The sequence below is a fragment of the Fundulus heteroclitus genome, chromosome 20 (assembly GCF_011125445.2).
Source record: "Fundulus heteroclitus isolate FHET01 chromosome 20, MU-UCD_Fhet_4.1, whole genome shotgun sequence".
Lineage (NCBI taxonomy): Eukaryota > Metazoa > Chordata > Actinopteri > Cyprinodontiformes > Fundulidae > Fundulus > Fundulus heteroclitus.
The window spans coordinates 3,055,966-3,069,162 of NC_046380.1; the positions used below are offsets into that span (position 1 = coordinate 3,055,966).

Genomic DNA, 13,197 nt, shown 5'->3' on the forward strand with positions numbered 1-13,197 from the left:
TTTCCCGAGATTCCTGCATCAGACATTGCATGAAATAAGTGTAGAGCCAGTAAATATCCCAGCTGTCCTGATTAATTTGTCAGACAGTATGTTTCTCACCAGGCCGTTTGGGTGTAAGTGGGGATATTTTCCACTAAACAGACTAAACCCTAAAATAACACTGCAAAAAGGAACTAAAAGTAAAAAACAATTTTCTTGAAATGAGTGTATTTTTCCTTGATTTGAGCAGGTAACTAAAACTATTTGCCAATGGATTAATATTTTTTGCACTTAAAATAAGAACAATTCATCTCCATCATCTTATTTCAAATGCAGGATGTCTAATTATATTATTTTATGGGTAAAAATACTCATGTTATTGGCAAATAGCCTTATTTAGCTGCTCATATCAAGGAAAAATACACTAATTTTAAGAAAATTTTACTTACTTTCAGTTCCCTTTTTGCAGTGAAGCCACAGTGTCTCTTAGGGCTGGACGATAATTTATTAGAAAAAAAAAAAAAGGTCAATATAAAGTTCAATGGAACAGTTTTCCTTCCTTTTGCATTCTATCATGCAGTTTAATATTACAACCTCCCAACCAATCACAACGCAGATCCAGGAAGCTCCGCCCCCTTCAAAGAGTTCAGAGAGCACATGTTTTTTTTTCTTTGTTAAAAACTTACAGTTTTGGTAAAAACTTGGTTGAATAAAGATTTGAGTTTGAATTCTGTGTTTGTGGGTTCTGCATATATGGCTGGTTTAAAAATATATACATTTGAATTTGTTGATAATCATCGATATCGATCAATATGATTTCTATTCTATCGATATGATTTAGTGTCTCTAAGGCTTCTATATTTTAAATATCAGCTCAAGTCTCCATGTTTGTCCTGACACCTTTGGCTTCCATGTGACTTCCCGCTGCTCTCTAATTGGTTACTTAGAGAGTATCCTCGGGCCAATCAGATTAACTCCTCATACCTGTCAACCCTGGAAGCTCAGATGCGTGAAAATCTCTCAACGTGACGCAAACAAAGGAGGAGTGAGACCCCAACAACAATAAGACAGGAGAAAATGGAACATTTTATCATTTATTTACCAAATAATCTCATGAGGCTTTGGCTGGAGAAAAAAAAAGCCAATTAAAGAACCTGCAACAGGGAAGTGGCCCTGGAAAAGCATAACCCTCGCTACATCGGCTTCCTGTCCATTTTAGGAAACGCTTAAAACTTTATTATTTGTTTTTAAAGCTATTAAAAGCCTCGGCTCCTTCTTTTCTAATCCCAGCAGATCCCTGAGGTCTAACAGTCGGCAGCTTTTCCTGCAGCCGCTCCTCCACTCTGATTTCCCATCTATAGCTGAACTTGGGCTTTTTAAATCAAAGCTCAAGACTTTTTTTTATTATTCAGGCAGAGTTTCTGGTTCTATCCACCTTGTTTTATCCATTTTCTTTCAACTACTTTGTTTTTAACCAGTGTTTATGCTTTCTTTTATCCTCCTGTGTGTTTTTTCTGTTCTAGAAGGATTCCGTTAAGCACTTTGGTCACTATTATTACAAACCAATAAGTGATTAATTGATTTTTTATATTTTTAGTTTATTGTTGTGCTGGTTGTGACCCTTCTGGTGTTTTCTACATGAAATCGCTGCTTACACTCATGTCTCTGCCCTGCAGCCGTTTGGTCTCGTGGACCAGGACGTTCTCCAGGATTTTGTAGTAGAGGATTTCCGCCAGCTTCCAACGGTTCTCTGCAAAGTCTGAAAGAGAAAGAGGACAGGAAGCTGCACGGTCACACAAAAAGCTGTTCTGTCCGTTACGCTTTCAGCTTTTTCACAATGTTCTGGCCTCACAGAGGTCAAAGTTTCATTTATTCAGTGGAAATTTATTTAAAGTCATTAAAGGTGCATAGCCAGGTTATTTGACTTTTTCTTTATTTATACATCAGCAGCTCACTCTGGTTGCATACAAAGTTTTTATGAAAGATTGTCATATCCGGCTGGCGTATTAGTTGTTATTTTGGTGTTTTATGCTTTGTTTTTGCTCAATTTGTTACTAAACAAAGCCTTTCATGTTTATTTTTAATAACAGAGGAAGTACATACTGCGCATGCGCAGCAGGGATTACACAAAGAAGCGGCTATGGCTATTAGCATCTCCCAGCAAAACAATGAAGAAAGATCTAAGATCCAGTGGGGGAAAAAAACACAAATAAATATGATTTCTAGAGGAAAAAGCCTGTAATGTCTCTGGGAATCCAGTCTGAACGTTGGTGTTCACTGAAGCGGACGCTAAACCTGCCGAGGCTCAGATGTGACGCAGAGTTGACTGACGTGAGTAAATGTTCTGATATGAGGCTCTTAAAGTTGCTGTAGATCATTTTATTTAATTAATAACGTTGGTCTTCATCATGCTGAGCTGCTGCTTTACTGTGAGGCATTACAGAGAGTCAGGCTCAGTCTGGTATTATTTAATTTTGATTTATTAATTAAGCAAACCGGATATTATGACAGTTCTGCAATACTGCCACTAGATGGCGCCACGTCTGATTATATCTGTTAATCACTGGGGCTTTTTATATCCATCAAAACATTATCAGGATGGAGGCTTGGTGTATATAACCTTATTTTATCATGATCAAATGGTTTTTGGTCTTTTTTAAGCATTTAACGTGGCTGTATAGCTTTAAAAGCAGCGACCAGATGAAATCTAACTTCTATTTCTCTCCACATGATGACTTGTTTGTTCGTACCGATGTGAGATCCTGGCGTTTCCTCCGAGTCGTTGGTGTAATGTTCTTTGAAGGTTTGTCCGAGAGTTTTCACTCGAGCAAGAACGGACTCTGTAGGGTCTCTGGAGCAAGACCTGCACGGCGTAAACGGGATATATTTACATTAAATGTTCAAAACCGTCGATATAAAACCACTTCAAGACAAGAGATAGCAAGAATTAAAACCTGATATGAAGATCGTTAAATGGATTTCTGCTGGTTATTTCTTTTTAAATATTAAGAAATTTATGAACATATAACTTTCTTATCCATAAAGCTATAAAAGACATTAGTTCCTGTTTCTGGCCAATATAAAAACTTTACACTGTTTACCTGTGCAATTAGCTGCCAGGTGCTGCTAATTAAAGGGCCGGTAATCATTTATTTAGTTGTTGGTTGGTTTGTGTGCATGCAAATTGTTAAATCTGTGTCTAGATGTTTTTATATGAAATGTTTCTGGTGCCTCTTGGCCGGGTCTACCTGGTAAAATAAAGATTGAATTAAAAATAAAAATGCATGCATCCATGCATGTATCTATGCATGCATTCATACATAAATGTATGCATAAATGCATGCATTTATGCATACATCTATGTATGAATGCATGCATACATCTATGTATGAATGCATGCATACATCTATGTATGAATGCATGCATACATAGATGGAAGGATCACAGGACTGTTCAAAGAATGCTTTTGAAAAGTAAACTGTATCTAAACCTAAAAATCGTGAGGAGATGAAGTTTGTTTCTACAACAAAGAACCCGTAGATCTCTGATCTTTGAACAAACCCAGCCTCTCTGGTCACAACCCGTTTAACTTTAATGTTGAAGTGAGAACATGTGAACAAATGTGGGAGAATAAATAAAAAGGCGGGGAACCAACTTAAAGATCTGCAGCAGATTCTCGCTGGGCGCCGTCCTGGAACCGGCGACCATGCTCTGCAGCCGGCTGACGCTCTGCGTCGCTGAAGAGACGGGCGTGAAAAGCAGCTCCTTCTCCTTCAGGTAGACCCGTCCTGTCAGAGGAGTGGAGGGCGCCAGAGAGCCAGACTGCAGACAGACAGGCAGACAGACAGACAGACAGACAGAGATTATTCTCTTTTATGCTCAGATTCCTGCTCCTACTAAGGTCTTCCTTCGTGGAAAGGTGCTTTTTTTTTTTTAAATACGTATGCCCGTCCTTCCTGAACAGTTTATAGGGAACATCGTACTAATTATGGTTTAAAAGCAGAAAACTTTTGATTTTGCACAATTCAAAACTCATCCTGATAATAAAACTGGAGGAGACCTTTTCTTGTAATTATCAGAAAAATGTGGCGGTGGTGAGTAAAATCTGTAAAATTCCTACAAGGAACACAATTTATTCACAACCTAGTGCAATATTTATCTAAGTTGTTACTTATTTGTTGCGTTTAACCAGATATCGCTGATGATGACCCTAACAGGCCAGTTTTCCAGCTCATCCTGCTTTTCCACACAACTACAGCTGATTAGATTTTTCCTCCAGTAATTTTGTCGTGTTTTTATTTGGCAATTTAAATAATTTTCAGCACAGGAATCATTATTGGGTCTAGAAAACAAAGGTTAAATATTGCTGTCAATAAAATGCTCAAAACAGACTAAAGGAAACGGATGGCTGAAACAATGAATAAACATTTTCAGACCAGGCAGAAAGCAAAAGACTAGAAAAAAAAATCCAACCTCAAACCAAATTTGTAGGTAAAATAAAAAAAATATTGAGAAAAGCAGGAAAAGGAAATAGAAACTGGAGACAAATGAAAGTTCTTCAATGCCATTTAATTGAGATAAATCTGGAAAATCTGCCTCCACCCACTTTATTAGGAAGCAGATTACGTCGAGATATTAGAGAACAGGACAAGAAAAAAGGAAAAATTGAAGTTAAAAAGTCAAAAGACCAAACTTTCTTTCTGCTCTGTGGTCCAAAGTTTATCAAGCCGAACAAATTGAGGGTTTTAGTTTTATTTTGTTTTCTACAATTAAAAAGGTAAAATCATTTTATTGTGAATTCTTTTCTCTTTACCTGCTGGGCTAAAAAAAGAACCCTGCAAAGTTTTAAGGAACATAATAGAAAATAACTAATTACAACTAAATATGGGGCCCTGAAAAGGCTATAAGATGTTTGCCTGAATAATAATAATAATAATAATAATAATAATAATAATAATAATAATAATAATAATAATAATAATATTAATAATAATACAAAGGTGTAAAGTGTATAATCTGACCCAATCTGTATAATATGATTGAACTTGATTTTGTAAAGTGCCTTGAGATGACATGTTTCATGATTTGGCGCTATATAAATAAAATTGAATTGAATTGAATTAATAATAATAATAATAATAATAATAATAATAATAATAATGTAAATTTTCAAATGTTTAGCTGCTCTAGAAAATATTTGAGCCTATTCAAAGCAACATAAATCTGAGTTTGTTGATTTTTTTACTGCATTTCTCATTGCTGGCAGTTTGGGGCCTTACTCACTAATATCACACAGCAATGATGGTGACATGAAAATAAAGGCAAAAACTACGACTAATAAAAGAAAAATACTTTGTGTTGTCGCTACGATTGTTGCTGGAGGACCAAATTTGTATTATTGCTCCACTCACCTCGAGCTTTAGACTCAATATTTAAAAAAAACACAGAAAATGTAGATTTTTTCCAACTAAAACCTATAAAACCTCGCTGGTTTTGGCCGTTTGTACCTTCTCCACACGCTGCTGCAGCTGGCTCTGAGCGGCCGACGGCCCGGCGGCCCGCTCCTGCACCGACCTCCTCGGGGTGCCGATCTCCTCGTCGGCGTCCGCTCCCAGGAAGACTCGCTCGTCGAAGTCGCCCGCCGTCAGCACGTACTCCTCATACTCCCTGTTTAAGGCTTTACTGCGGACAGAAAGACGCGGAGGGACCCCGTGAGACGACGCGTGAAGGAGATAAACGTTCTGGAGAGGAACGCCGGACTCCGTCTGCTTACTTGTTGTCAATAAAGTTCTGGGGATCCAGCATTTCGGTCAGAAGAGTCTCGTTTCCTTTCAGGATCTGAAGGAGGCAGACAGAGGAGGAGCGGCGTGACGTCCAACAGAAGCGACGCGGCGGCAGATCAGGTGTCAAAGAGCAAAGGAAGCGCACCTGTTTGTGGAACAGCTTCTGAATGTAGGGCTTGAAGTAGTGCTGCTTGATGCCTTTGGCCTCCACCGCCAGCCCGTCGTGCAGCTCGCACAGCCGGTCCAGCACGCAGGGCGGCAGCTCGCCCCCCCGGCAGGCGCCGCCGTCCGCCCGGAACCAGGCGGGCAGACCTGCGGAGAGACGGCAGAACCGCAGAGCAACCCGTCAACACCAGACGCAGCCGGACCCGAGCTAATTAGACACGTTTCATCTGTAATAAACTGTAATAAACTGTAATAAACAGGCTTCCTGTTGATGATAAATCTTAATTTAATAATAATAATAATAATAATAAATGTTATTTGTAATGCACTTTACATTTAAGAAAAATCTCAAAGTGCTACAGGTAAAATCATCATAGAAGGGTAAAAATCAAAATTTAAAACTAAGCATCGCTTTAAAACACTTATGAATAAAATCAATAGCATAATTGCAAAATGTTAAAAGTTATACGTCCTGCTAAAAAGAAATATTTTTAATCCTTTTTAAAAACATTTTAATTTATCATCCTTTATCACTTAATAATACCCCTATTGTTATTATTATTATTATTATTATTATTATTATTATTATTATGTTTAAAGTATAAATGTACACTGCAAAAACAGAACTAAAAATAAGTAAAATTTTCTTAAAATTACTGTATCTGTATAAGATTTTTGCACTTAAAATAGGAACAATTCATCACCATCATCTTATTTCAAGCGCAGGATGTCTAATTATCTTTATTTAGTGGTCAACACTGCAAAAAGGAAACTAAAAGTAAGTAAAAATGTTTTGAAATTAATGTATTTTTCCTTGATTTGAGCAGGTAGATAGGACTATTTGCCAATGGAATGAGATTTTTGCACTTAAAATAGGAACAACTGATCTGCACCATTTTATTTTAAGTGCAGTTTATCTAATTATCTTATTTTAGGCATCAAAATACTCATTCCATTGGCAAAAAAAATCTTATTTACCTGCCCAAATTTAAGGAAAAATACACTAATTTCAAGAAGATTTTACTCACTTTTGGTTCCCTTTTTGCAGTGAAAATACTCATTCCATTGGCAAATCATCATATTTACCTGCTCAGATCAAGGGCAAAAACACTATAAGAACATTTAGCTAATTTTTAGATCCGTTTTTGCAGTGTATTTTTATTTATTCATTGCTTTTCTGTGACTTTTGATTTAAATCACATCAGTAAAAATAAATTGTGTAATTAAGTGTGTAATATCACCCCCGGTGCAAAAAGGGAACTAAAAATAGGCACAAGTTTCTTGAAATGAGTGTATTTGTCTTTGATTTGGGCAAATAACTAAGAATATTTACCCATACCCAGAAAAACAACCCTGGCTGTTGTTTTTCAGGGTATGGGACCATAAATAATATTGATAATTGTCCATTCTGGTAATATTAATATTGGATGTTGGTGCATTCCAAATTAAAATGCTTTTAATTTCAAAGACAGATCACTTACAGACAAAAATCTGCTCTTAGCAAACCTTTGTCTCTTTTTTTCTGCCGTAACCAACGAGGATTTTAAAACTGATTTATCTCCGTTGGATCAGGACTGAATAACGAACTAATGTAGAATATTTTATCCACTTCTACTCTTATTTTGAAGGCAGATTCAAGCATTTGCAGGTTAAACAAACCAATTTTTGGCCAAATATCTGCTTTTTTCCCTCCATTGTGCCGTATTCATTTTGTAAATGTGTGTTAGTTTTGGCTTTTAATTGTTTTTTTTTCTCCATTGCGCCGTGTTAATTTTGTAAATGTGCGTTAGTTTTGGCTTTTAATTGGGTTTTTTTCTCCATTGCGCCGTGTTAATTTTGTAAATGTGTGTTAGTTTTGGCTTTTAATTGTTTTTTTTTCTCCATTGCGCCGTGTTAATTTTGTAAATGTGTGTTAGTTTTGGCATTTAATAGGTTTTTTCTCCATAAATTGACACAGAAACGTGGCGTCACGTTCTCCCAGGGCCTGACCTCTGAAGGCCGGGTTGATCAGCTCCTTCCTGTTGGCACAGAGGAGCGCGTTGCCGAACACCAGGTCCAGGCAGCAGAGCAGCAGGTGGTACGAGTTCACCAGGTCGTCGCCGATCATCCGGAAGTTTCCTTCATGGAAATCAGATCAGACGTGACAGAATAATTAAAACGGCTTCAATTACTGATAAAAGCTCTTTTTTAAAGTGATTAGATCTTTGCTTGAGAAGCTACATTACAACTTAATAATTAATCATAACAACAAACCAGCTCCAGCTGGTTAGGGTGACGTTACTCACACCTGGAGGCGGATTAGTTTTGCAGAGGTTAAAACATTCAAAGACAATATAATATAAATAAAACAGCTCAAAGTGCTCCGGCCTTCAGGCAGACGATACAGAGAAATCAGAACAAGAACCAACCGTTTTAGAGACAGTTTTTACCCGACAGCAATAACAAAACTAAATGCAACCAAAAATAACCATTAATTATCATGGATGATGTGTGTGAGAATGTGCTATTTTTTATTTATTAGTTGTTTTATTTGTTATTTATTTCTTATATTGTGTGTAAATTGAGGGACAGAGATTTATTTATTATTTATTTATTATTATCGTTTTTTTTTTTAAACATATGCACGGATCGATGGCACTTTTTAAATTTCGTTGTTCTTGTGACAATGACAATAAAGTTTTCATTCATTCATTCAAGAGGACAGAAAAGGGACATCAAGACTCAAAAACAGGATAAATATATACGAGAAATCAACTAATGGGTTAAAATCCATAAAAACAAATAATCTAGACTTAATAAAACCTGTTAACATTTAGCCGAACCGACTCTTTATACCCAGCTGTAGTTTAAATAGAGGGAGTAAACTTTGAGGAGGATTTTAACATCTTCTGTTTCACGCAGCTCAGAAAGCAAAGACTTTAAAACTTCGTCAGGGAATAACTTCTAAGGTTTAAAGCGATTTAAAGCGATTTAAAGCGACGGATACCTTTGGTGTAGACGAAGAGCGTCCAGCAGAACTTGAAGACATCAGAGACGTGGCAGGGCAGCCGCCTGCAGGGTGTGAGAGAAGAGACACGGTTAGTCTGCAGCTTTACAGGACGTGACGGAGAACAAAGGAACCACTTTAAAAAAAAAAAACAGAGGATAACATTCAGGACAAAAGAAAACCAGGGTCTAAAATCTGCTTCTATTGGATGAAGAATCGATAAAAAGGTCCTGATGCAACAGAGACTTAAAGGAGTCGGGTTCTGCAGATTAAAAAAACCCGTCTCAGTGTCGGTTCTGGCAGAACCCGGCCGGCGCCTCGGTACCTGTGCTTCCTGCTGCGCGGCTGCCGCGGCGCCTCGCACGCCTGCGGGTCCGCGAACACGTCGCTGAAGATGGGCTCGAACTTGCGGAAGATGACCGTGGAGACCTCGAAGTTTCGCTCCAGCTGGTCCATCCTCAGCCGGAAGTCCTGCGGCAGGCTGGACATGTCGGCCCACTTCCGCATCTTCGAGAAGAACTGGATGAGGCTGGGAGCGCGTTCAGTAGGAGAAAGAGTTCAGCACGTGGAGTAAAGAGTCAAAACTAAACCAGCGCTCTACACCAGGGGGCGCCCTGCCAACGAGGTCAGGGCATGCAGTGAGTTAATAGACGGTTAATTTGGTTAAAACAGCTCCAGATGAGAAGATTCTGTCTCTAGGCTCCTGCATAATAAGGCGGACATGAATCCACAGACCGGTGAGGACAGAGCTCGTATGAGACGTCACTGCACCGCCTAAACAGAACTAAAAATAAGACACATTTTCTTAAAATGGGTGTATTTACCACAATTATGATGCTGAAATTGTAAAATGTCATGTTGGACGTTTAATCTATAGTAAAAACTGTTAATTATTGTCATAGTATGCTGCGTTCTAAATTCTAAAAACAGAAGGTTGTATTTGTCCTTAAATTAATCAGGTAAATTAGATGATCTGCCAATGGAATAAAAATTTTGCCCTCAAATTAGGAAAACATTCATCTCCATCGTCTTATTTCCAGTGCTTTATATCTAAGGGCTGGGCGATAAATCGATTTAATCGATTAATTTGAATTTACAATTCTTTAAGATTTCGTTTTTTTGGAAAATCTGGATTCTATTTTGCCAATACACTCATTGGGTTTCCATGAAGAGAACAGCATGTGATGCTGGATATATGTTTAGACAAATATATTGTCAAAATATTGTTGAGTGGAAACTTTTTTTTTACTATAATACGAGGTACTTCATTCACTTATTTAATTTTTTTTAACTTAGTTTGAAGTTCACAAGTGCAGTGAAGCCTGTTCTTAGCTCAATGTGTAATACCACTAGCAGCAAATGTTTTGTTATATTTTTATTGTTTATAATGGCACGGCTGCCATCTTGTTTTACAAGCATGTTTCACAGCTTGTTTTTAGTTGCAATTTGAATTCAGGTCAACTCCCTGACGAAATGCTTGACATAAAAAGCAAGGTTTTAAAATAATTTCTTTAATTTCTTTTTATGAAACAAAAAGGAGAAAAAAATGTATTAATCGGATTCGGTATGATAAAATCGGAGATTTATTTTTTAATCCATATCGCCCAGCCCTACTGTTATGCTCCTGTTTTCATTCATTCATTTCTTATTTTTTGACGTCTCTGCGTGTTCCCTGAATCGTCTTAATGACGCCAGTGAGTGCCGCTCCGTGGTTATAGTGCTGCTTGCTTCTCTCTCTGTTATATCCTGCATTTCTGGACTAAAACTCCACGAAAAGCTTCATGAATTCACAGTAAACGATAATAAAACCCTAAATGTTCTCAAGAAAATGAAGTTTGTCAGTTCTGAATGGAAAAATTAAGCTAAATCTGCAGTTGGTGACAACTCCTGGAGATGTGGAACGTCTGTTTTTTTTTTTTTTTTTTTTTTTTTTTTGTTTTTTTAGAGAAACTTTTAGGGCTGGGCAGTAAATCTATTTAATCGATTAATTCGAATTTACAATTCTTTAAGATTTCATTTTTGGAAAATCTGGATTTTATTTTGCCAATACACTCATTGGGTTTCCATGAAGAGAACAGCATGTGATGCTGAATATATGTTTAGGCAAAATTATTGTCAAAGTATTGTTAAGTGAAAACTTTTTTTTACCATAATACGAGGTACTTCATTTACTTATTTACTTTTTTTTTTAACTTAGTTTGAAGTTCACAAGTGCAGTGAAGCCTGTTCTTAGCTCAATGTGTAATACCACTAGCAGCAAATGTTTTATTATATTTTCATTGTTTATAATGGCACGGCTGCCATCTTGTTTTACAAGCATGTTTCACAGCTTGTTTTTAGTTGCACTTTGAATTCAGGTCAACTCCCTGACGAAATGCTTGACATAAAAAGCAAGGTTTTAAAATAATTTATTTAATTTCTTTTTATGAAACAAAAAGGAGGAAAAAAAATCGATTAATCGGATTTGGTATGATAAAATCGGAGAGTTTTTTTTAATCCATATCGCCCAGCCCTATTTATATCTAATTATCTTATTTTAGGGGTTAAAATATTCATTCCATTGGAAGATAATCTTACTTACCTGCTCAATTCAAGGACAGATACACTAATTTCAACAAAACTTTAGTTATTCTTAGTTCTGGTTTTGCAGCCTCTGGTTGCCTGCTGTGGGAAATGTAGCACAAGAAATGTAGCCGATAAGTGCGCTCGACTATTCAATTCAATTCAATTTTATTTTATTTATATAGCGCCAATTCATGAAACATGTCCTCTCAGGACTCTTTCCAAATTCAAATTCAATCAGATTATCAAACAAAAATCCTCCTTCCTGAGTCCAACGATGAAATAAGATGCTGCTTTATTTTTGGAAAACACATTTTTGTTGCTGGATGGACTCCATGAATGGATCAGCAGCAGATTCTGAATGTTATTAAATTCAAATTGAATACATTTATGCTCAAAAATATTATAAACTCTGGCAGATCTGGATTTTAAAGAGATTTTCATTCAATGAACACCCAGTCAAATTCCTTGTAAGTGCAAACCTCCTACTTCTTCCTCTGAATGAAGAAGTAGGAGGGAATAAAGGCGAGTAGCCTTCAGAATGTAACCATGTATAAAGACACAAGACGGAGACAGAAACACAAAAAGAGACAGAAAGATGGCTGCTGGTATAAATCTGTATTCTGTTATATTTTAATGGAAAGTCCCCCCCCCCCCCCCCCCCCCGAACTTTTGGGCAGGGGTCTGCTACCTTTACTAACCAAGGAGCCATTTTAGCCCTCAGTCCAGCTAAATAAAACCCTTTTAGAGCTGCAGATGTTACATGACATTTTCGGAAAAAGAACCATTTATAATTTTTGATAACAAATTTGATATTTGTCATTTTAAATAAACTGTTATCTGCATTTTTAGACTTTAAAATAAAGAAAAACACAAAGGTTTTGTAACATTCATACATTTTCTTTTGTGGGATGCTGATTTAAAACCCAATGAAGAAAAATGTATCAAAAAAAAAAAAAATTGTGTCTTTCTGTTAAGAGAATTCAATGCATTTATTCCTTGAACAAAATGGCTAAAGACTGCATTTATTATTAACTATATTTAAGAACATTGGTTGGTTCTTTTTCTTTTTAGCCACTAGTTAAGGTTTATTGTGAAGGGTCCAAAGAGCCACAGGCAGCAGACTCCTGCTCTGACCATGACCCGGTTTGGCAGGACGGACTCGGACCGGGACAATCGGCCCTGAAGAGGCGACGGCGTCTGACCTGAGTTTGGCGCAGCGAAGGATCCGCGTCAGGGACACACAGTTTCCCTCCATCAGCCCCTTCCCCACCGTGGGAGTGGACCCCTTCCTGCAGGCGGCGTACAGCGCACAGGCCAGCCAGTGGACCACCTCCCCCTGCAGAGAAACGTAGAAAACATCGTGTTTGTGAAAAATAAGCGAGCATAACGTCAGGTATGCATGAGAAAAAAAGTCCGGTTTGGATGTGAAGTTTCATGAATGCAGACTCGCGAAGGAGCTAGCCTCTCTAGACCAGGAGAAACGAGACTGGAGGAATGGCGTTACAGGCGGTGGCTGAAGCACCCGACGGTAAATCAACTCAGCGGGTCTCCAGCGTCACCGTTAGACCGGCTGGAGTCACATTAAACACTCGCTTACAGAATTACAGACCAAAATATTCTTTATTAACTTCAGAATGTGACACTAGCTTTTTAACGTTGTTGTATATTATTTATTATTATTATTATAACTACCATTAAAAAAGGCTTAAAACCCAAAGG

The 13,197-nt window shown here is 37.4% G+C and overlaps 2 protein-coding genes across 2 annotated transcripts in view; both read right to left on the reverse strand.

Moving 5' to 3' along the window:
• LOC118567219 (nuclear factor 7, brain-like) overlaps positions 1-13,197 on the reverse strand; it is a gene marked incomplete in the record, with an annotated part of 854,268 nt that overhangs the window by 461,201 nt on the left and 379,870 nt on the right.
• rbl1 (retinoblastoma-like 1 (p107)) overlaps positions 1-13,197 on the reverse strand; it is a 30,859-nt gene that overhangs the window by 15,633 nt on the left and 2,029 nt on the right. Inside the window, exons 2-11 of the mRNA XM_036151768.1 lie at positions 12,681-12,814; positions 9,239-9,442; positions 8,914-8,978; positions 7,917-8,045; positions 5,908-6,074; positions 5,753-5,817; positions 5,487-5,661; positions 3,635-3,801; positions 2,730-2,842; positions 1,635-1,738 (exon numbers count right to left, since the gene is read on the reverse strand). Coding sequence (XP_036007661.1) covers positions 1,635-1,738; positions 2,730-2,842; positions 3,635-3,801; positions 5,487-5,661; positions 5,753-5,817; positions 5,908-6,074; positions 7,917-8,045; positions 8,914-8,978; positions 9,239-9,442; positions 12,681-12,814 — 1,323 coding nt within the window. The remainder of the gene's footprint in view (positions 1-1,634; positions 1,739-2,729; positions 2,843-3,634; positions 3,802-5,486; positions 5,662-5,752; positions 5,818-5,907; positions 6,075-7,916; positions 8,046-8,913; positions 8,979-9,238; positions 9,443-12,680; positions 12,815-13,197) is intronic.